The sequence below is a fragment of the Dysidea avara genome, chromosome 12 (genome assembly GCF_963678975.1).
Source record: "Dysidea avara chromosome 12, odDysAvar1.4, whole genome shotgun sequence".
In the NCBI taxonomy this organism is placed as follows: Eukaryota; Metazoa; Porifera; class Demospongiae; order Dictyoceratida; family Dysideidae; genus Dysidea; species Dysidea avara.
In genome coordinates this window covers 6,259,227-6,280,698 of record NC_089283.1, presented here as the reverse complement: position 1 = coordinate 6,280,698, position 21,472 = coordinate 6,259,227, and the positions used below count along the sequence as shown (strand labels likewise).

At 36.8% G+C, this 21,472-nt stretch overlaps 1 protein-coding gene across 1 annotated transcript; it reads right to left on the bottom strand.

The window, feature by feature from the left end:
- Nucleotides 1–1,953: 1,953 nt before the first annotated feature.
- LOC136240282 (uncharacterized) lies at nt 1,954–17,261 on the bottom strand. The gene has a single exon (XM_066031223.1). It carries the CDS (start codon nt 17,215–17,217, stop codon nt 2,104–2,106), a length of 15,114 nt encoding a protein of 5,037 aa, XP_065887295.1. The 5' UTR covers nt 17,218–17,261; the 3' UTR covers nt 1,954–2,103.
- Nucleotides 17,262–21,472: the final 4,211 nt, after the last annotated feature.

Here is a 21,472-nt window from a genome sequence, read left to right as displayed (position 1 = left end):
AAATGATTAATCACTTGTAAACCAAATAATACTACGGTAATTTGCTTTTTTTTTCTCGTAGCTAAATAATTTTCGTATGCAAAACTTGAATGAAAATTTCTTACACGAAATTTTTTACATAAAATTGAACTACTCTAATAGAGCAGTCATTTACGTAAATCATGCGAAAATATTTTTACACGAGAATTTTTATCCTGAATTTTTTTGCACGAAAATAAAGCGAATTACAGTATCATTTGTAAACCTATAGTGTACACATTAATAATATGTTTTATATTCCATGCAAAAGATTTCATGTTAAAATGTTTCAGTAATGTGTATTAATATTATTAATACTGAATGAACGAAATTTATTAAATAATACTAATATGTGAGAACCATAGCTAATTATTGAAGTAATGTGGCAATGAATTCAATTACAAAACGAGTCCCGGTCACAGCCTTTAAAACAAGGTTGACAATCAACACTTTTGTGGGCATGACAAGGAAGTATTGAGGAGCACAAATATCAAAATATAGTCATGTGTCACTATACATGTATAACAGTAGTTGTTAATTGTACACTATTTATAGGCACTTATTGTATGTTGTTGTAATTGTGCACTTGTACGCATGTGTGTTGAATATTGTTAGAGTCGGGCTGGTGCATTAATTGGAGTCATAGTGAACCACATGGTGCTTGCTATGGGACGGGTATTCAAGTGCAATGCCTGGTCCAGGGCGACACATGTAGATTAATTGCAAGAAAATCAATACTCTAATAAAACGTTTAAGAACAGTATTAGTAAATAGCAACAATTCAACTGTTTCACTATTAATATTATAAACTGATTTACCTATTCAGACAGAGTTGCATACTTCATTCACACTCGGGGTTAGGCCTAGGCTATGTTAAGGCAAAAGTTAACTGTATCTCAGCATGAAGCCCGGGGTGCAAGTCAATCATCTTATATTCCATGGTCAAGTATTACAAAGTAGCATTTATATAGGCTAATTTCAATGTTGAGGTTCCAGTAAACTGTCTGCATATAGTGAATATTGCTACCAAATTTAATGTCAGGAAACCAATTTTTCAAAACTTTTTTGGCCCAGTTTTCCTTCCTAGAGGGCTTGTGCTTCTGTTAGACATAAGGATAGTGTGATGATCCTGCAGCTGTTAGTAAACCTTAATATTATTTTGAAGTCAGTATCAAATTTCCTACATAATATATTTTTTCCAATACAGTTGCCTCAGTATAATTTGCAAGTATTTCATCACATTCCTTGATGCTTCAGTGCCAAGGGTATCTTGTTGGAAATTAGTATTAAAGGTAAGTTAACCACACATTTAATGCAGATTTGAAACTTAAATTATTAAACATAGCATCTATAGGACATCCGCATGTCATGATCAAGTGGGTAGTAATTTTATGTCAGCATATTACATAATAATTTATTACGTCAATTTTATACTGTAGTCCAAGGGTGTATCTGGGGAGATTTCTGAGCTAGTTACTAGATATTCAGGTAATTTTAAAATGTTCAGATTGAAATACCAGTCAACTACCCTAATGGAACAGTCACATTTTGTAACATTACTTTTACATATAATAATAAATTAATAATCTAAAAAACCATAAATTTCAGAGAGTGTTTAAGACCTGAGGCATGTCCCCAGAATGGCATGATGCCATCCATGTCTGTCGTATACTTCAAACTTCACATATGTAGCTCCGTCACTTATAATACTAGCCTGCTCCTGATTGTATTCCACCTATATATATCAATCAATTCCTAAATAATAATGTTTAAAATGTCAGCTTTAAAGAACAGATTCAATCTTAGCTAAAATTTCCTGGGTACCAGCATGGTGTCTTGATGCAAGTATAAAGACACCTTAAATAGTTATTAATCTTTGAATTATTATTTGACCCAGTAATATCTATCCACCCAATTTAGTGTTAATCACAGCAATTACTTTAAAATTATTTTATCAATCTTTAATTTAAATTAAATACATTAAAATTTTTACAAAACAATGAGTACATTATTATTGCATTATAAAAAGGCAACTACAAACAAATAATTGTTCTTATATACCTGTGCACATACAATACATGTGAATTATGGGAGTTCATCAAGTCTGTAGTATTTGACGCTGTTATCACCAGTGTCCCAATCTGCTATACAAACATGAGTAATGGTTTCACAGATAGCCTTGATAGTGAGGGTAGCTTCCTTCAGTCCAATACTAGCATTTCCGTGCATGGGCTCCACTGTGGTAATTAATAGATTAATAACAACATCGTCAGTTTCTCCTTTACGAATTTCATTTGGAAGATAACTAGCTGCGGTAATCTTTATGGTGAAGGTAGTCTGGTTTACATCATATGGAAATTCTATTGAGTCATTCGTCGCTTCAAAATGTGCTCCACTCCTTGCACTACCATCATATGCAGTTACATTCACAATAGCTGGACTCTCAAAAGGTGGATAATCTTGTCGGACCAATGAGACATTTGCATACATGGCTAATTCTGACACAAAGAAAACTGCATTTTCATATGAGAATACTCCAGCATTATCATGATAGAAGAATACAACATCAGACTCCATTGAAGTAACACTGTCCACAATGATAGTTATATTAGCAGGACCAAGGTTAGGTTCAGCTTCACAGACTATTTCAGTATCATTAACAGTAACAATTGGATTGTTGCATTCTGATCTGTTAAATTCTGTTGTGAGGTAAACTCTCAAAGGTTTGCCATTACCAGAAGCAGTGGTAGGACCAAACTGGGACCCAGTGATGGTGATATTAGTGTAGTCATCTTTGAAAGTTGAGCTTGGACTAACAGCTTGTACAATAGGTGGTAACAATGATCTAAAGCCATTAGTTTGTAATACAGAAACTTCATCAACTGTTATCAGAATATCGTGAGTCCCTACTGGTAGTTCAGGAGTTCTACACGACAAAGTTGTATCATTATATACAGTGACGTTAGTACATGTCATGTTGCCAATGTCAACTGTTACAACTGGGCCTTCTCCAGATTCAGTGGAAGGACCAAAATTTCTTCCATAGATGGTGACAAAAGTATCACCAACCATTCTGCCAGTGATTGGGAATATTCTAGTAAATATTGGTGGCAGTAAGTATCGGAATGCTTCTGAAATGTTCACCATTAGTGCACTACTGTCAATTGTCACAGTTAGCTGTATGTATTGGTCTATTATAGTATCATCAGCTACTGGTGTAATAGCAGACAATGTGTAGTTGGATAGTATCACAGTAGTGTTAATAGATAAGACATTGTTAAGGAGAACATCTACTTGTCTTGCTCCTGGTTCACCAGGAACTGGACCAAAGTTCCCTCCTTCTACAATAATAACAGTTCCACCACTAGCTCTACCAGCTGTTGGTCTAACTGATACAAATATTGGAGTAGGATAGTATGTGAATGTAGTTACTTGTGTTGCATTAACTCCATCAATTAGAGGAATAATTGGGTTAGGAATTGTGGCCTTGTCAAAGAAAGCGGTTTCAGTGAAAGTTAGGTGAGTGTCTTCTGTTGAAGTGGTCAAGCTAGGATGCAATTTGAGGTTGTCAATATCAGTTTCATTAAATTGAATAACAATTGTTAAGCTGTCATTGTAAGAGAATGCCATACCACCTATTAGAGTGTATGAATCATTTGCATCAAGGCCATCTTGTAGTGAAATTTGATCAAAATTGATTGTGGATACATTGATTGGTTCATTGAAATGTAATGTAGCTTCTTCATCAATGAAATCAAAATGGTAAGAGATCAAGAATGGTGAAGTCATGTCTGGTGTATAATCATCTGCTTGCAAAGCATCGCCATTTCTGATAGGCACTAATGGATTACCATTCATATCAAAAATCAATGTTTTATTATTACCATCTCCAGACCCACCAACAATACCAGATCCTGAGAATGCACCAGATCCACTAAACATGTCATCTGGTATATAAGACGCAGCAACAATGAATGTACTCTCTCTGCCTAGTGCCAGCATGTCAATATCCTTGATACGATTGATGTCAGAGAATCCTAATGTCACAGATATAACAGTGCTGTCTTGACCATTAAGATCTACAGACTCTTCAGTCAATTGTCTAAATCTATCCATGACTTGTGATTCAGCACTTTGTATAGTCAGTGATGTAATGTCTAAGCTGCTGGCATCAACAGTTTCCGAAAATGTCAAGTGCAGCACACCAGTGTTCATATCCAAATGATACTCAACAATCTCAGGACCAATCATGTCAGGAGTAAATCTGGTTACTTGAATAGCTCTGCCATTGATTATTTCCTCAACTGGGTTCGTGTTCATGTCTCTTACTAAGTCACTAGTGATGCGTATGTAAGTGTTATCGTCATTTGTAGCAACATCTGTTAAACGTTTGATCTCATTCAAGTCATTTACATCTAACATAACATCAACTATAGTGCTGTCATTGGTGGATACAGCTCCTCCCTCTAACTGGTGCCAGAGAATTGTTGACACAATGTAACTATAATTAGCATCTTGTATGACAATTTCGTGTACAATGAAGCTACTGACATTCACTGTTTCATCAAAAGTCATTGATAACACTCCCAAATTCAGGTCAAGATCAAAGGACACCAACTTGGGACTCGTGGAATCATTCACATACATTGATACTTTAGTTGCATTATCAAATAAAACATCTTCTACAGAATTTTTGTTCATATCTCTGAAAGACAGTGATGTCATTGATAAGAATGCATTGTTTTCATCAGTAGCCAAGTCAGCATACCATTTGATGGCATTCAAATCAGTGGTTCCCAATTTAATTTCAATTATAGCAGAGTCGCGACTCTCTGTAACACTGCCAAATGGTAGAAGACCATCATTTAGTCTCCAGCTGGTACCATTGCCATCTTGTGATGCTTGGATTGTGATCTCATTGACATTCAGTGAGCTTGCATTGATAGTTTCAGTAAAGGTTAATGTAAGAATTCCAGTATCCATATCCATATCAAATCCCAATAGTCTGGGGTCTATTGTGTCTTCATAGAAGTTCTGTACCATTTTTGCATTCATAGCAGATATGGGAACAACTGGGTTCCTGTTCATATCTTCTATAAGTAAATCAGAAAATGATATGAAAGTGTTATTCTCATTGGTGGCAAGATCGGTAAAAGCTTTGATGGCATCGGTATCTTCTTGCCCTAGTTCTATCATGATGATGTGATAATCTGGAGTGAATGACATGCTATGAAGTGGTAGCTCTCCCATAGTCAGGGTTACATACTCACTATCCTCTGAGATGTTAGCATGGTTTTGTAGAGTAATTTCACCAATCATTAATGTACGGCTTAGCACTGTTTCTGAGAAGTACAAGATGAGTTGATGTGTTGTCATGTTGAGATCGAACCACCACAAGACAGGATCAACAAAATCAGGATAAAACATTTCAGTGACAAGTCCTTCACGTAGGTCGGTGGTGTTCTCTATTTCAACAACATAGTTGGGATCTAATGCCATATCTAAAATGGCATATTGTGTAATAACCAACCAACTATCAGTTCTAACTGTAAATATTTCTGTGATTCTCTTGATTTCATTGAGATCAACAAGTGAGAAATTAAACGTGACAACGGTACTGTCTCTTTCTTGTCTAGTGCCACTTGTTAGTGTATAACTGGATGATCCTTCAAAGAAATCTTGTAAAGTTATGGCAGAAAAATTCAAACTTGAAGAGTTTACTGTTTCGGTGAAGGTCATGGTAATTGTTTCAGCAGTCAAGTTTGTTACAAACGAAAGCAGAATTGGTCTAGTAACATCTTCGTAATGTTGCAAAACTTCTAATCCAAAACCATCTGCTCTCTCCTCAATTGAATTCATTGCCATATCATAAACTGATTCATTCATGTGTAACAAATAGCAGTCAGATATTTGCCTGCATATTTTTCTTCTTTTAATCTCATTTAAATCATCAGTGGTTATGTTCAGTGTTAAAATAGTGCTGTCTGATAATGTATGGCGACCATTTGTAAAGGTGAAGTTATAGTCTATGTAAGTCTCATTATCTTGGAGAGAAAAGCCAGTGACATCAAATGATGAAGCATTCACTGTTTCATCAAAAGTCAACACCATAACACCCTCGTCCATGTCAATTGTGAATGAATCAACTACAGGAGGTGTTTCATCGGGCACATAGATATTTACTTGCGTAGCATTTCCATCTACAATAGCAACAACATTGTTATCATTCATGTCCCTTATGGAACTATTGGTGAATCCTATGAATGTTGTGTCACTGCTTACTGCAAGGTTTTGTCTTCGTTTGATTTCATTTCGATCTGATGGTCCTAGGTTGATGATTATGACGAAATCGTTGTCAGACATTGTGTAAGTTTCAGCAGTCAGTGTTCTTGAAGATGAGTGGTAATCTGGCAAAGAAACTGATCCACTCTGTATCGTCACTTCACCAACATCCAACGATGAAGCATTGACTGTTTCATTGAAAGTGAGAACTAGTGTATCATTATCCATACTAAGAGTAAAATTAACTAACACTGGACCAGTAAAATCTGGAGTGTGTATGCGACACTGCAGTCCTTGTTCCACTTCAACTACAGAGTTGTTTCTCATGTCATACACTGTCATATTGGTGATGATGACATATGTATCATTACGTGAAATGGCTAGTTCACTTCGGTACTTCAGAGCATTTAAGTCAGTGAAGCCCAACATAATGGTAACAATAGGACTATCTTCATCCATTGTGCTTGACTCATAGGGTGTCGCATCTGTTAGAGTGTAGGTCAACAGTGTATCATTAGTGATATTCTCATCTGCAATTAGTGTAATTTGTGTTACATCAATTGTATCAATGACTTGGACAGTTTCAGAGAATGTTAATATCAATCTACCATCATCCATGTCTAAATCAAAGCTAGTTAGTGTGGGACGAGTCTCATCTGGTTCATAAAACAAGGTATCAATGGCTTGAGTAGTATTGCGTTCTACAACAAAGTTTCCAGCCATGTCTTGAATCAGTTCTTTGCTCCATGACAGGTAGGTGTCATTAGAACTGGTGGCAAGAGTTCTTATTTTCTTTATGGCATTTAAATCAACATGACCCAATGCAATAATAATTACCAAGCCATCATCACTAAATGACTTAGACCCATTAGGATATGGTGGTTCAGCAGTGAGGGTGTAGTTTACAGCAGCTAAATCACTTTCACTTTGGATTGTCAAGTATGTTACATTCAGTGATGCAACATTAATGGTTTCTGAAAATGTCAACGTAAGATTTCCAACATTCATGTTCAACTCAAATCCCAATAATACTGGGTCTGTGGTATCGTTGACATATGACTGAGCTAATTGTGCTTCACTTTGTGGAATTGCAGTGACATTGTTTCCAACCATATCCTTGATGACTTGATTTGTAATAGACAGGTACGTGTCTGACAGTTCAGTAGCTAAAGAGCTAAGCTTCTTAATGGCATTGAGGTCTGTAGGACTAAAGTACAGTTTAAGAATTGGAGCATTAAATGTTGAGATTGGCATTGTTAAGTTGTTGATGTCAGTTACATTTTCTAGCAAGGTGCTGTCAGTTAAATTGTAGGACTCTGTGAAATTTGAATCATTAGTGTTTTGCAATGTGATTTCTTCAACTTGAAGTGTAGTGGCATCTACTGTTTCAGAGAAGCTAAACACCAGTGTGCCTTCATTGAGGTCAATGTCAAAGTTAAGAAGCACAGGACTTGTGGTGTCTGGTGTATAATTTTGTGGCATTTGTGTATTCAATCCGTTGATCAATGGAACCACCATTTGTAGGTTATTGTCCACAAGTGCTCTTTCACTGAACACAAGCCAGCTTGTATATTCGTTGTCAGCAATTCGCATTTTCTTGATCTCATTCAAATCATCAAGTGAAATATTAATTGTTACCAATCTGTTATCAAGCATTCCAACAGTACTGAATGCAGTACTTTCGTTGCTCAATGAATAGTATGCCATTGTGTCATTTTCGGTTACATTAAGCTGTGACTGTAAGATAAACTCTTCGGGTATGAAGCTTGATACATCTACAGTTTCTGAAAAGGTTAAAAAGATTTGGCCTGTATTCATGTCCAAGTCATAACTGACAAGAGAAGGACGTTCAAAGTCGTCGTAGAACATTGCTGCTGGCATCTGTATTACAGGAGCAGATGGGTTTCCAACCATATCTGCAATGGCTCCCTCCATCAGTGTAAGATAGGTGGTATTGTGCATTGTAAACAAGTTTATATAAGCCTTGATGTTATTTAAGTCAGTGAAAGACAGTGTCAAAATAACCTGCAAACCATTGTTGGGTGATGTGCTACCTCGTTCTCTTAACTGGTAACTCATTGTGCTGTTACCATCAGTTTCTTCTAATGTAAATTTCTGAAATATCAATGTGTCTGGTCTGACTGGTTCATCAAAGTTTAGTATAATAATACCTGCTGTTAAATTGACTGCATAGTTGATCAAATTCGGAGGGGCATTTTCAATAGGACTTTCTGTAGATTGTAGCACTGTCTCGTTTAGTGGATTATCCATTGCCCAATCATACACGGCCCCTAGTTCAGCATACAGCCATGTATTGTTGACATCTACCCAAAGGTACTCAGCCAACTTGATTCTATCTACGTCACCCTTGGTTAGATTTAGTGTAACATTGTGGCTGTACAAGCTGTCAACACTCCCATTGGTCAAAGTGAGGTTGATTGTACCAAACATATCAGAGTATACATGGAATCTTGTATAGTCAATTGTGGATAATGCCAGTGTCTCATCAAATAACAAGTAAACCTGCCACAAGTCTAGGTCAACAGTAAAATTCAGCAGGTTTGGATTGGTGGTGTCTGGTGTGTATATCTCTACCATGATAGCCTCTCCATCATCAATGGGTACAAGAATATTGTCCCTCATGTCAACCACAGCACCAGCAGATACAGACAGGTATGAATCGTTTTCACTGTTGTACAGATTAACCAGTGATGTAAGATAATAAAAGTCATTATTGCTTATCATCACTTCAACAACTGGTCCATTTTCCGATAAAGTTTGTGAAGGATAAGCCAGCAACACTGTCTCATTTATTGCTGTCTCATTGTCTTGTAGTGTTATTCCTTCAACCTGTAGTGCAGATGAATTGACAGTCTCTGAGAAGAAAAGTATTAGTGCTCTTGAATCCATGTTGATATCAAACCGTTCCAATATTGGTGGAGTTTCATCATCAGTAAAGTTTCTAACTTGGAGAGGAGTGTCAACAGCAATGACGGGATTGGATCTCATATCTGTTACAGTATAGTTGGTAATCAACAAGTACGTGTTATTCTCATTAGTTGCAAGGTCAATAATTTTCTTGATTTCATTAGAATCAAATATACTTAGTTGAACTGGTACCACTGTATCGTCAATGCTGCTAGCCAGTAGGGTGCTGTTTGTGAGAGTGTAGTTACTTGCCTGCAATAGATCAGAGCTGATTAAGGTGATTCCACGAACATTCAAGCTCTCCACAAGTATAGTTTCATCAAATGTCAGCCACAGAATCGTGGAGTTCATGTCAAGATCAAATGATACTAATTCTGGTTCTGTTTTATCACCAATGACTTGAGCTGCTCCCAGTGCATCAGTGGAATTGATTTCTATTAAGAAATTATTGTTCATGTCTTGAATTGCCAAAGATTCTACTACCAAATAAGTATTGTTTTCATCAGTAGCTAAGTCAGCAAACCTTTTGATGTTGTTGAGATCAATGGTATCCAAGACTACAGTTATTTCTGGTCCGTTAGAGCTGTTGCTGTAACCAAACTGGAGCCTGTAACTAGAGTCACTTTCATTGAAAATCGATACATTTTGGAATATAAAATTTGTTGTGTTTAGTGTTGATACCCTCACTGTTTCAGAAAACATAAGATGCAGTAAACCGGTGTTCATATCTAACCTAAAAGAATCCAATTCTGGTTGTACTAAATCAGGATAAAACTGCATGACTTGTTCGGCTATTTCAGGTATCACATAGTTGTTATTCATGTCTACAAGGAGGGCACTGCTGAATGACAAAAAGGTATTACTCTCATTGGTAGCAAGATCATCATATTTCTTTATCTCATTCAAGTCTGTTGTTGTTAAAGTCAAGTTGACATGAGTGCTATTCATGCTAGGACTGCTTATTCCACCAGTTAACCTGTATGATAATGCCATGTTATCTGTGAAATTTGATAAGTAAATCTGAGAAACATCCAAAGAATTAATATTCACAGTTTCATCAAAAATAAATCTGATTTCTTCACTCGTCAGATCTAATTCAAATGATACAAGAGTTGGACTGGTAGTATCTTCTGTATAATTCTTCACTTGCTGAGGCTCCACATAATCAACAGCAGTCACTAAATTGCCAGCCATATCTGCAATAGTGAAATTTGATAGAGAAATGTAAGTATTGTTTATGTCGGTAGCCAGACCAACAAATGTCTTTATGTAGTTGGTGTCCACAGGTAGCAGCTCAATACTCACAATTGGATCATCTGAATTTTGAGGAATTCCAGTCTCAAGTCTTCTATACACTGTGAAATTATAATCCTGAATTACAACTTCAGTGATGTTAAGAGAAGGTACTCTAACAGTTTCATTAAATGTCAGTATCAGGAGGTCATCATTCATGTTGAGATCAAAGCATACTACGACTGGGCTAATGGTGTCTGGCTGGTACAAAGAAACTTGTAGAGGATATGAAAAATTCAATTCATTGTTGTTCATATCTGTGATGGTGTACTGTGTGAGATTTATATGTGTAGTAGTATTGCTAACAGCAAGCATTCGGTCTCTCTTAATATTGTTGATATCATCCACTCCCAATTGAATGACGATAATGTATTCATCACTAGATGGAGAAGTGCTGTCATTGAGAGAATACGATGTGGTAAAGTTGTCATCCAGTAAAGTGATTTCTGAGAACACGAGTGTTGTTCTGTCCACAGTTTCTGTGAACATTAAAATAATCTGCTCTGAATTGAGATTAAGGTCAAATGACACTAACTGAGGTGGAGTTGTATCAGGAACAATATCACGTACAGGGAGGGCACTTGATGAAGGAATGGCTACTACACTATTCAAGTTCATATCTGTTATTGTTAAGTTAGTAATTGACATAAATGTGTTACTTCCGCTTTCATTGCTAGCCAAGTTTCTGATTTTCTTAATTTCATTTAGATCAAAGAATGACAGTGTTATGTTAATGACAGTGGAATCTTCCTCTGTCCAACTACTGTTGGTTAAAGTGTAACTGGAATTATTGCTATTATCCATTGTGCTCTGGAGTGTTATTTGAGCCAGATTTAGTGAGGAAGCAAGGACAGTTTCATTAAACTCAAGTGTGATTATTCCTGCATCGACATTGACAACAAAGTTCACCAAAACAGGATCTGTAATATCTGGTCTGAAGAAGCGTACTTGTTGTAGTTCATCATTGATAGGTACTAATTGATTGCTATTGATGCTGGTGTCATATACACTGTTATTCATAACTTGGAGATATGTAGTGTTATTATCAGTAGCAAGATCTGATATTCTTTTTATTTCATTTAATTCATATTCTGTTAATCGAATTATGAGTACTATGTCAAAGATTTCCTCCACAGTAGGCCTTGATGTCAGCTGGAATGAGCTTCCAGTACTATTGGAAGTATTGTGTAGAACAAATCTGGTGGTATTAAGTGTTTGACCATTCATTGTTTCAGAGAAAGCCAAAATGAGTTCTCCGGTATTGAGGTCTAAATCATATTGCTCTAATATTGGATGTGTTTCATCCTCAGTGTAATTGTTAACCCTATGACCATCTGATCTGGTTAAAGGCTCTACATAGTTATCATTCATGTCTTGAATCATATCTGATGTAAAATTGATAAATGTTGAAAATGTACCAATTGCCAGTGATGTAATGCCTTTAAGAGCATTTGAATCATTCTTGTGCAGTTCAATGATGACTTCTGGACCATTACTGCTGTTAGAATAGCTCAATGGTAGCAGAGTATAGGAAGTAGTATTAACATCACTAGGGTCAGAATATAATGTAATCTCTGTCACATTCAAGGTTCTAACATCAACCGATTCAGTAAAAACAAGTGTAAGAGTCTCTGGAGCATCCATATCCAAGTTAAAGTAAACAAGAGCTGGATCTATATTATCTGCTGTATAATTACGTACTGGAATTGGATCATTTATTGAAACAAAAGTATTCCAATTAAAGTTCATGTCTTGAATGAGTCTCATCATAACTGCTATATATGTGTTACTTTGTGAAGTAGCCAGGTCCTCCATTATTTTAATTTTGTTGAGGTCTCTGGTGTCCAACTGTATAGTAACAACTGTGCTATCATTGCTAATAGCATTTCCATATCTCAGCATCCACATACTCGTAGCATTTTCATTTGACAGTATTATCTTGTTCACGGCTAACATCTCAACTCTAACAGTCTCAGAAAAGTAAAGTGTAAGCACTTCAGATGTTAAATTCAAGTCAAACATCAACAGTCTTGGTGGTGTGGTGTCATTCACAAACTCTGTAACTAGTTCAGCATCTGTAGGTAAGATTGCTACAACTGGGTTTCCATTCATGTCAGTAAGTGTTTCACTAGTAAGCGACAAGTATGTATTAGATTCATTATGAGCCAATCCTCTTTGACGTTTAATCTCATTCAAATCAGAGTCCAACAAATAAATGTCAATAATAGTAGAATCCTCCATGGAAGTATTGTATGCCGAAGAAAGAGTAAGCTGGCAAACACTGGTATTTGATGGTACTCCTAATAGTGTTATTTGGTCTGGTCTCAGTGATGTTGCATTAACTGTTTCATTAAAAATCAGTGTCAGCAACCCTATGTTCATATCAAGGTTGAATTGATACAAGCCAGGATTTATGAAGTCATTGTAGTATGAAGTTACATTGATAGCCATGGAAGCAGGAATTGCATTCAATCGATTATTATTCATGTCAAGAATGGAGCCCATCATCACAGAAATAAAAGTATTCTCTGAAGTAGTTGCTAAATCAGTTAGCCTCTTAATCGTATTCAGATCATTTCTACCTAGCATTACATAGATAACAGTGGAATCCAACCCAATGGGGTCACCACCCAATATGTCTGAGTCTTCTGTTAGTGTAAAGTTCGTTGAAAGCATTTCATTATGCAAAGTGAATCCTGTGATATCCAAGGTACTTGCATTAACTGTCTCCGAAAAGAAAAGGGTTAGAATTTCTGATGTCAGATTGAGAGAGAATCGTTCTAATGATGGGGGAGTCCTATCTTCATCAAATTCAATAACTTGCAATCCATCATCTGCAGTAATCTCAATCACTTCATTTCCAAATATATCTCTTATTCCATATCTGTCAATGGATAGGTACGTATTGTTTTCATTAGTTGCAACAGCAGACAGACGCTTTATCTCATCTAAGTCATCTTTCCCAATGGTAACTTTTTGTATTGGTATGTCCATGTTCCAATTATCAGTTATACCTGTGAAGGCAAAATATGAGTCTGGGTCACTATCTCTGACTTCAGAATTCTGAAGAGTTAAAGCAGTTGCATTGAATGTAGCAGAATTGACTGTTTCACTAAAAGTAAGATACATGCAGCCTAGGTTGAGATTCAGGGTAAAGTTCACTAGCTGAGGAGGTGTGAGGTCTTCAGTGTAGTTCACAGACACTTCTAAAGCAGATAAGTTATTCTCAAGAGGGAGATTATATTGATCAAAATGGTCTTGAACAAGTCTGTCAGTCACAGTAAGATATGTGGAATATTCATTCACAGCTATACGTCTGGTCTTTAATTCATTAACATCATCAATATCCAGTAATATCATCACAGTTGTATTGTCCATCATACTAACATTACCATTCATTAGCTGGTAAGAGTGATTTACATCAGTGACGTTAAAATCCAACTGTAGAGTGATTTGATCCACAGCAAATGTTTCAATATCTATTGTCTCATTGAAATAGAGAGTAAGCTTTTCTGGTGCATCCATGTCTAGATCAAAGCTTCTCAACAATGGTCGGTTGGTATCATTCACAAACATGGAATTTGGAACTGCATTAGCTTGTGAAACAGCAACAATTGAATTGTTATTCATGTCCCTCACAGCATCATATAAAAACCTTATAAACGATGTTGTATTGCTGATCAATAATCTTTCCATCTTCTTAATCTGGTTAAGGTCATTATCAGTGATGTGGAAATCAATAAATCTTCCATTTGGACTGTTAGTAGACCCACCTCTAAAATGATACTCTTCTTCAGGTGATCCCAGTGATGACTGAACAGTGAAGTAGTTGAAACGTAAACTAGAAGCATTTACAGGTTCATTAAATATAAGTGTCAAAATACCAATGTTTAAGTTTGTTATAAAAGTAGTCAGTAGAGGTGGTGTGGTGTCCTCTATAAACTCATAAGCACCAATGACAATGGAATTTAATGGGTTGGCTATAGTAGCCATATCGTGTACAGTTCCATTTCGTAACCTTAAGAAACTATTGCTTTGATCAGTGGCCAACAATGTCAACAACTTGAGTGTATACTGATCAGGCAGAGTTATCTGAATGTCTACAACATCACTATCGTTGGTAATGGAAGAGCCGTGAGTCATTGTGTAATTTTGGAACATGGTAGCAAAATCAGAAATCGTAGAGAAGAAGGTAAAAGATGTGTAGACAAATGTGCTCACATCAACAGTTTCATCAAACACTAGGGTGAGAACTCCATTATCCATATTTAATGTGAAGTTAAGTAAGTTTGGATTGGTGATATCTCGTGTGTAGTTTGATGCTTGTAAGGCCATTACAGCAGTGATAGGTACAACACTGTTATCATTCATGTCTTCAATAGCAGCTGAACGGATAGCCATAAAAGTGGTATTAACATTTTGTGCTAACAATTGATGTCGCTTGATTTCATTCAAATCTGGTGTACTGATATGTACTAGCATAATGTAATCATTTGTAGAGTTAGAGTAGCTACTTTGTGTCAGTTCCACAAAGTCACTTGAATTACTCGTTCGCTGTATTCTAATGTGTTGCGTCATTAAAGTACTGATATTAACGGTCTCATCAAATGTAAGGAACAACTCACCTTCATTTACGTCCAGCACAAATTCCACTAGTTTGGGTGAGGTTCTGTCTGGAATCAAACGATTCACCATTTCAGCATTGGTACTTGAAACAGGTGTCAGTAAATTGCCACTCATATCTACTACAGTGACATTGGTCAGTGCTATAAATGTATTACTTTCATTGGTAGCCAGTTCTGTTATTCTCTTCAAATCATTTAGGTCATCAAAACCCAATGCTATAGTGATCACAGTACCATCACTAGTACTTGACATTGTGACCAAATTGTTTGTTTCTCTAAACGTGAGCTGCAAACTGGAATTGGCCAATGACTGATTAGAAAGAAGAGTGGCTTGTAAGATGTCAAAGCTTGATGCATTCACAGTTTCATCAAAAGTTAACAGTAGCTCACCATTGTCAAGATCTAGATCAAATGACATTAGCTGTGGATCAGTTGTATCTGGTGTAAGCATATCCACCGGTGCAGCAGCACCATCAGTAATTGCTACAACATCTCTTCCGAAGACATTGAGATCTATATAACTATTAATCAACTCCGCACCAAATGTCAAATAGGTATTGTTAGGGGTAGTAGCTAATCCAGTAAGATTCTTGATCTCATTCAAATCTTCAGTAGTTACATAGATCATGATAGTGTAGTCAGGAGTACTGTTGCTAAAGCCACCTGTTAATGTGTGAAATATTGTGCTGGTGAGATTATTTTGTAAAGTGACAGCTGTAGGATCCAGAGTAGAAGGATCTAAAATGTTATCAAATGTCAGAGTGAGCAGACCATTGTCTAAGTCAAAGTCAAAGCTTTCTAAATTGGGGGATGACCTGTCCAAATCCACACGCAGTGCTTGTACACCCATGTCTGCTTCTATTTGTATTTGAGGATTACTAGCAAAATCAAACACTGCTCCAGTTACTAAGGAAAGGAAAGTATTTCCTGTTTGAGTTCCTAATAATTCATTTAATATCAAGTTCTTATAGTCTGCTCTATTTAACTCAATTTGAATGCGCCTTCTCAAGTTTGTCATCTCTCCATCATATGTAACTGTTCCTCCTGTTAAAGTGTAATTGCTACCTTGTCGAACGATGTTGTTGGTATACTGTTGTATTGTGATGAGTGATGTGTTGATTGCTCTAATATCAACTGGCTCATCAAAAGTGAGAATCATTACTCTTGAATTGAGATTCAGTTCATTAAATTGAGTTAGCTCAGGGTTGATGGTATCAAGGAAGTAATCACCTACCAGCAATGGATTAATGGCATTGACTCTTGGTTGTGCATTGTTGTCACTCAAATCTTGTACCAAGTCTTCAGTATAAGTGATGTATGTTGTAGTAGCGGACGCAGCTAGATTGTGAATAGCCTGCAACTCTAGCAAGTCTACTGGGTTAAGAGTAAACGCAACCTCAAGACTATCATCTTCAGTTATGACGAAACCTCTAGTAGTTGTCAAGGTGTATGACACAGTGGCATTGAACATATCTTGAATGGTCAGTTCATATGGATTAAAACTGGTAACACTAACCGTTTCACTGAATAATAATAGTAGTTCTCCGGATGTCATGTTTAATGAAGCGTTAACAACAATGGGTCCTATACTATCTGAGTGAACCATACTAGCACGCTGGTATGATGAAGGGCTCAGCAAATTCCTAGACATGTCAGCAATAGTAGTGTTCACAGCAGAAAAGAAAGAATTTGCCAAATTAGTGTAGAATTGATCATTGACTCTTAAAACTTCCACATCAACAGGGTTTAGATAAAAACTCACAGTAAGGCCATTATCTTCAGTGACCCTTGTTCCACCAGTAAGAGTGTAGTTGATAACCAATGAAGGAAATATAAGTATATTAATATTATGAAGAATGACTGATGTTGGCATAAATGTAGAAACATTTACTGCTTCAGAGAATGTGAAAGTAAAATTACCAAGTGACATGCTCACTGTAAGGCCAATAATTTCTGGTGGAGTAATATCAGGTATGTAATTTGCTACATGCAAAATCTCTCCAATCACCTGGTTGTCATTCATATCTAACACTGTTTCATTACTAAACATTAGATAGCAGTCTGAACCCATTAAATCAAAAGTGCAAAGATTAATCAGTTTGATAGTATTTAAGTCATTTGCATTGAATTTGTATGACAGTACAATATCATCTACATTAGTTAACAGGGTGCCAACTGATGGTGTAAAGTTCAGAGATGGAGGATAGTCATTAAGCAATGTTAAAGTTTCAATTTGGAAAGATGATGCGTTGATTGTTTCAGAAAATGTTAAGTGAATCTCTCCCATGTTCATGTCCAGTGTAAATCGCAGCAATTCTGGTCTTCTGGTATCTGGTGTGAAGAGGCGAGCTCCAACACCAGAAGCACTTGAAACTTCGTCTACGGCATTACCAGCCTGATCAAAGATAGTGTTGGCTGTTAATGATATGTAAGTGTCAGATTCATTTGTTGCAACAGTAGTAAGCTGTTTGATCCTGTTTAGATCACCTGGAGAAATTGTGATTTGTACAATTGGATTGTCATAGCTTTCAGAATTTCCTCCGGTCAGCATAAATTGAGCATCTACTGACACAAACTCACTTCCTTGCAGTGTAATATCTGTTACAGACAAACTAGAAACATTTACAGTTTCTGAGAAGGTCAACTCAAGCAACCCAATGTTCATGTCCAAGGCAAAGTCAACCAGGTAAGGATTAATTGTATCAGCATTATACCTTCTTGCTTTAATGGAAAAACCATTCAAAACTGGGATCACTGGAAGGTCACTATAATCTTTCACTGCATCCATTGTAATTGTAAGGTAGGTATTGTCAGCACTTGTAGCAATGGACTCTAAACTCTTAAGAATATCCAAGTCCTTCTTTACCAGTTTGATGTTTAGTACAGGAGGATGACCAATGCTTAGGACAGGACCACTGAATGTCCCATTGCTTAAGGTATAAGCTTCAGAGATTCCAATATATGTCATAGGATCTGATTCATTTAGATATATTCCTTTGCTGTAATTCTGTAAGACATCTAATTCAAATTCACTACTCAATAAAGTGAGGCTCTGTGGTGTAATTATCGGATCATCTGCCAAAAGGATCACTTCAGAAAAGGTTAATTTCAATTCTTCTGTGGTCATGTCTAAATCAAATGATACCAGGTATGGCCTGGATGCATCAGCGATCAGTGAAGTGTAAGGTATCTCAGTCATGTTGTTAGCAATACCTTCCATATCTTTAATGGCATCTTCACCAAACACCAAGTTACATGCTGATGTCAAGTTACCACGACACAACGGCCTGTGCTTCTTTAACAAATCGAAATCAAAATCATTCAGGCTCATGACAACCACATCACTGTAACTTTCAACTACAAATCCACCAGTCAGTTGATAAGAGTAACTTCCCATTGTGAATTGTATTTTAGTGGTGTTTAGAGTTGACGAATTAACTGACTCATCAAATGTAAGTTCCAACGTTGATGTATTCATATTCAGTGCAAAGTACTGTAGTGTTGGTTCAGTTTCATCAGGGACAAACACAGTGACATTCAAAGCAGCCATCCTAGGAATGGGAACTAGGAAATTAGTTTGCATATCAAACACCGTACTAGCTCGTACTGAGATGTACGTGTTATCTGTATCTGTACAAAGTAAAGGTCTTCTCTTAATTTCATTCAAATCGAATGCAGAAAGCTGTAGTAAAGCAAACGGTCCATTGATAGTGGTGTTGGCTGTGGTTTCTGATGAAAGATTATAAGATTCTTCTTCATCATCTGATGCTTGATAAGAATTCTGCAAATAGATGGTAGTTGCATTGATTGATGATACACGAATAGTCTCAGAAAAGTAAAGCGACAGTATACCAACATTTAAGTCAAGATCAAACCTTGTCAACACAGGTCTGGTGCGATCAATGGTGTAATCATCTGCTATCCGGGCATTCATTCCATTTAACAGTGGAATAACCATCAACTGGCTCTGATCTACAATACCATAGTCATCCATCAGCAACCAGCTTGTTTGTGTTGACTTAGCTATTTCAAGGGTCTTGAGAGTATTGACATCATCTAACTCAAGTACAATGGTGATCACGATGCTATCATTGACAGGTTCTACTCTTCCACCTGTTAACCTATGTGTGTGTATGGAACTGTTTATGAAGGAATCAGCTTGGAGTGAGAATGCAGTGAAGTTGACACTCCTGGCATCCATTGTTTCAGAGAATGTAAGATGAAGTAGAGAAGCATCCATGTCCAAATGGAATTGTACTAAATTGGGCCTTCCAGTGTCATTGATGTACATGTCAGGTGATTCAGCATCATAAGAAGGTATTTCCACTACTGGGTTAAGACGCATGTCAGATATCAAATCTTCTGTAAAAGAAAGATAAGACGTCTCATCACTAATAAGAAGACCTTCCCTGTATTTGATAGCGTTTAAGTCATCAGGACTGATATTGATGATTATTTCTAGCCCACTTGGGCTATCTGATGTGCTAGTTTGAAGAGTGTAATATTCTAGAGGAACATAAGATCTGTTGCTTGTAGACTGAAAGGTGATCTGTCTTGTATCCAGTGTTAAATGGTCCACAGGCTCATGAAAGTTCAGTATCAATGTACTGGTATTGATGTTAATGACATACTCTCGTAATGTTGGTTGAGTGTCGTCATCAGTAAAGTTCCTTACCACTTGTAGTGCCGGATTAGAAGGATGTTGGATACAAGCTAAGTCAAGTATTACACCAGGTGTCAGGTGAAGATAAGTATTATCTGGCATAGTTGCTAAATTTCTCATCAACTTGACTTGATTGAGATCAAAGAAATCTAACTCAAAGGTAACAACAGGATCATTGTACATGTTCAGTACAATTCCATTCATTACTGCATATGATTCTAATGGCTCATTCAAGTGGCTTTGAAGAGTAATGAAAGTTTCTTGCAAAGACATGGCATCCACAGTTTCATCAAAAGTCAAAATCAATTGCCCCATGTTAAGATCAAAATCAAAATCAAGCAGTGTTGGATTGGTGGTATCATCTATATAACTTCCTACTGCAAGACTATCATCGTCAGCTATGGGCACAACCTCTAGTCCTACCATGTCCATAATGGTAGCATTAGTGATGCTCACGTAAGTATTGTTCATCTTTGTAGCCATTCCTGTCAGCCTCTTTAATTCATTTGAATCCAGTGTTCCAATGTACAGCAATACAATGGGTCCATTGGTACTGTTAGTAAAGGTACCCAGTGGATACTCTGGCCCAGGTTGTAGTGTGTAGTTCTCTATGCTGAAGCCCATTTCATTGTGCAGTGTTATCTGGCTGATATCAAGGGTTGAGACATTCACAGTCTCTGAGAAGCTTAGAGTAAGCAGTGGTGCACCATCCATGTCTAAGTCAAATGCTATGAGTTCTGGTCTACTCATGTCGTTGAAATAGTTACCAACCTGTAATGGTAAATTGGAAACATTTAGGCAGTTGCCATTCATATCCAAAACTGTTGAGTTCAACAGTCTAATTGATGTAGTATTCATGTCAATTGCAAGGTCTTCGAGGATTTTGATTTCATTCAAATCTGAGTTAGCTAATGTAACGATGACCACAGTTGAATCTTCCTCACTAATAGATGCATTGCCTGATGGAGGAGCATATTGGAGGGTATATATTGTACCAGTGACTTCATTAACAAAAGTTATGGTTGTGACATCAAAGGAATCTACTTGAACAGTTTCATCAAATGTAAATGTAAGAACTCCAGTGTCTGCGTCAAATGTTACATTAACAAGGACTGGTTTAGTTGTATCTTCTATAAAGTTAGTGATTTGGAGTGACATATTCATAAATAATGGATTCTCAAATGCATCCCCTGCAAACATATTGGTGGCAAAAATGAATGCAGTTTCATTGGATACTGCCAGCATTCTCATCTGCTTGATGGTGTTGAGGTCATCAGTAGAAAATGTGATCTTCACTTCAGGTGGGTGACCAGGTCCAATAGGGAGTAGCGATGGACCAGTGATACTGGTATAAGATGTCAGAGTGTGCTCCATAGTTTCATTCCCTGTTTCTTGTTCACTTAGTAATGTCAATTCCCTCACATCAATCACATCTACTACCTCAGAAAACGTTAAGAAAAGTTCACCAGAGTTTAGATCAATGTCAAATTCTGTTAGCTCAGGTGGTGTTGTATCTGCAGTGAACATGTTAGCTGGCCTTGTTTCATTCATTCCTTCAAACAATGGGGTGATCACATTGCCTACCATATCTTGTAGAGTGTTATTTAAGAAGAGGAAAGTGTCATTGATGTTAGATGCCATATTTCTGATGAATTTCAATTGA

Excerpts from the sequence above, each read along its gene's own strand:
- LOC136240282 (XM_066031223.1), bottom strand. The coding sequence starts at position 17,217 with ATGGGTTCAGACTGCTATCTAATGTTTAGTAATGAAACAGTGTTAGAT.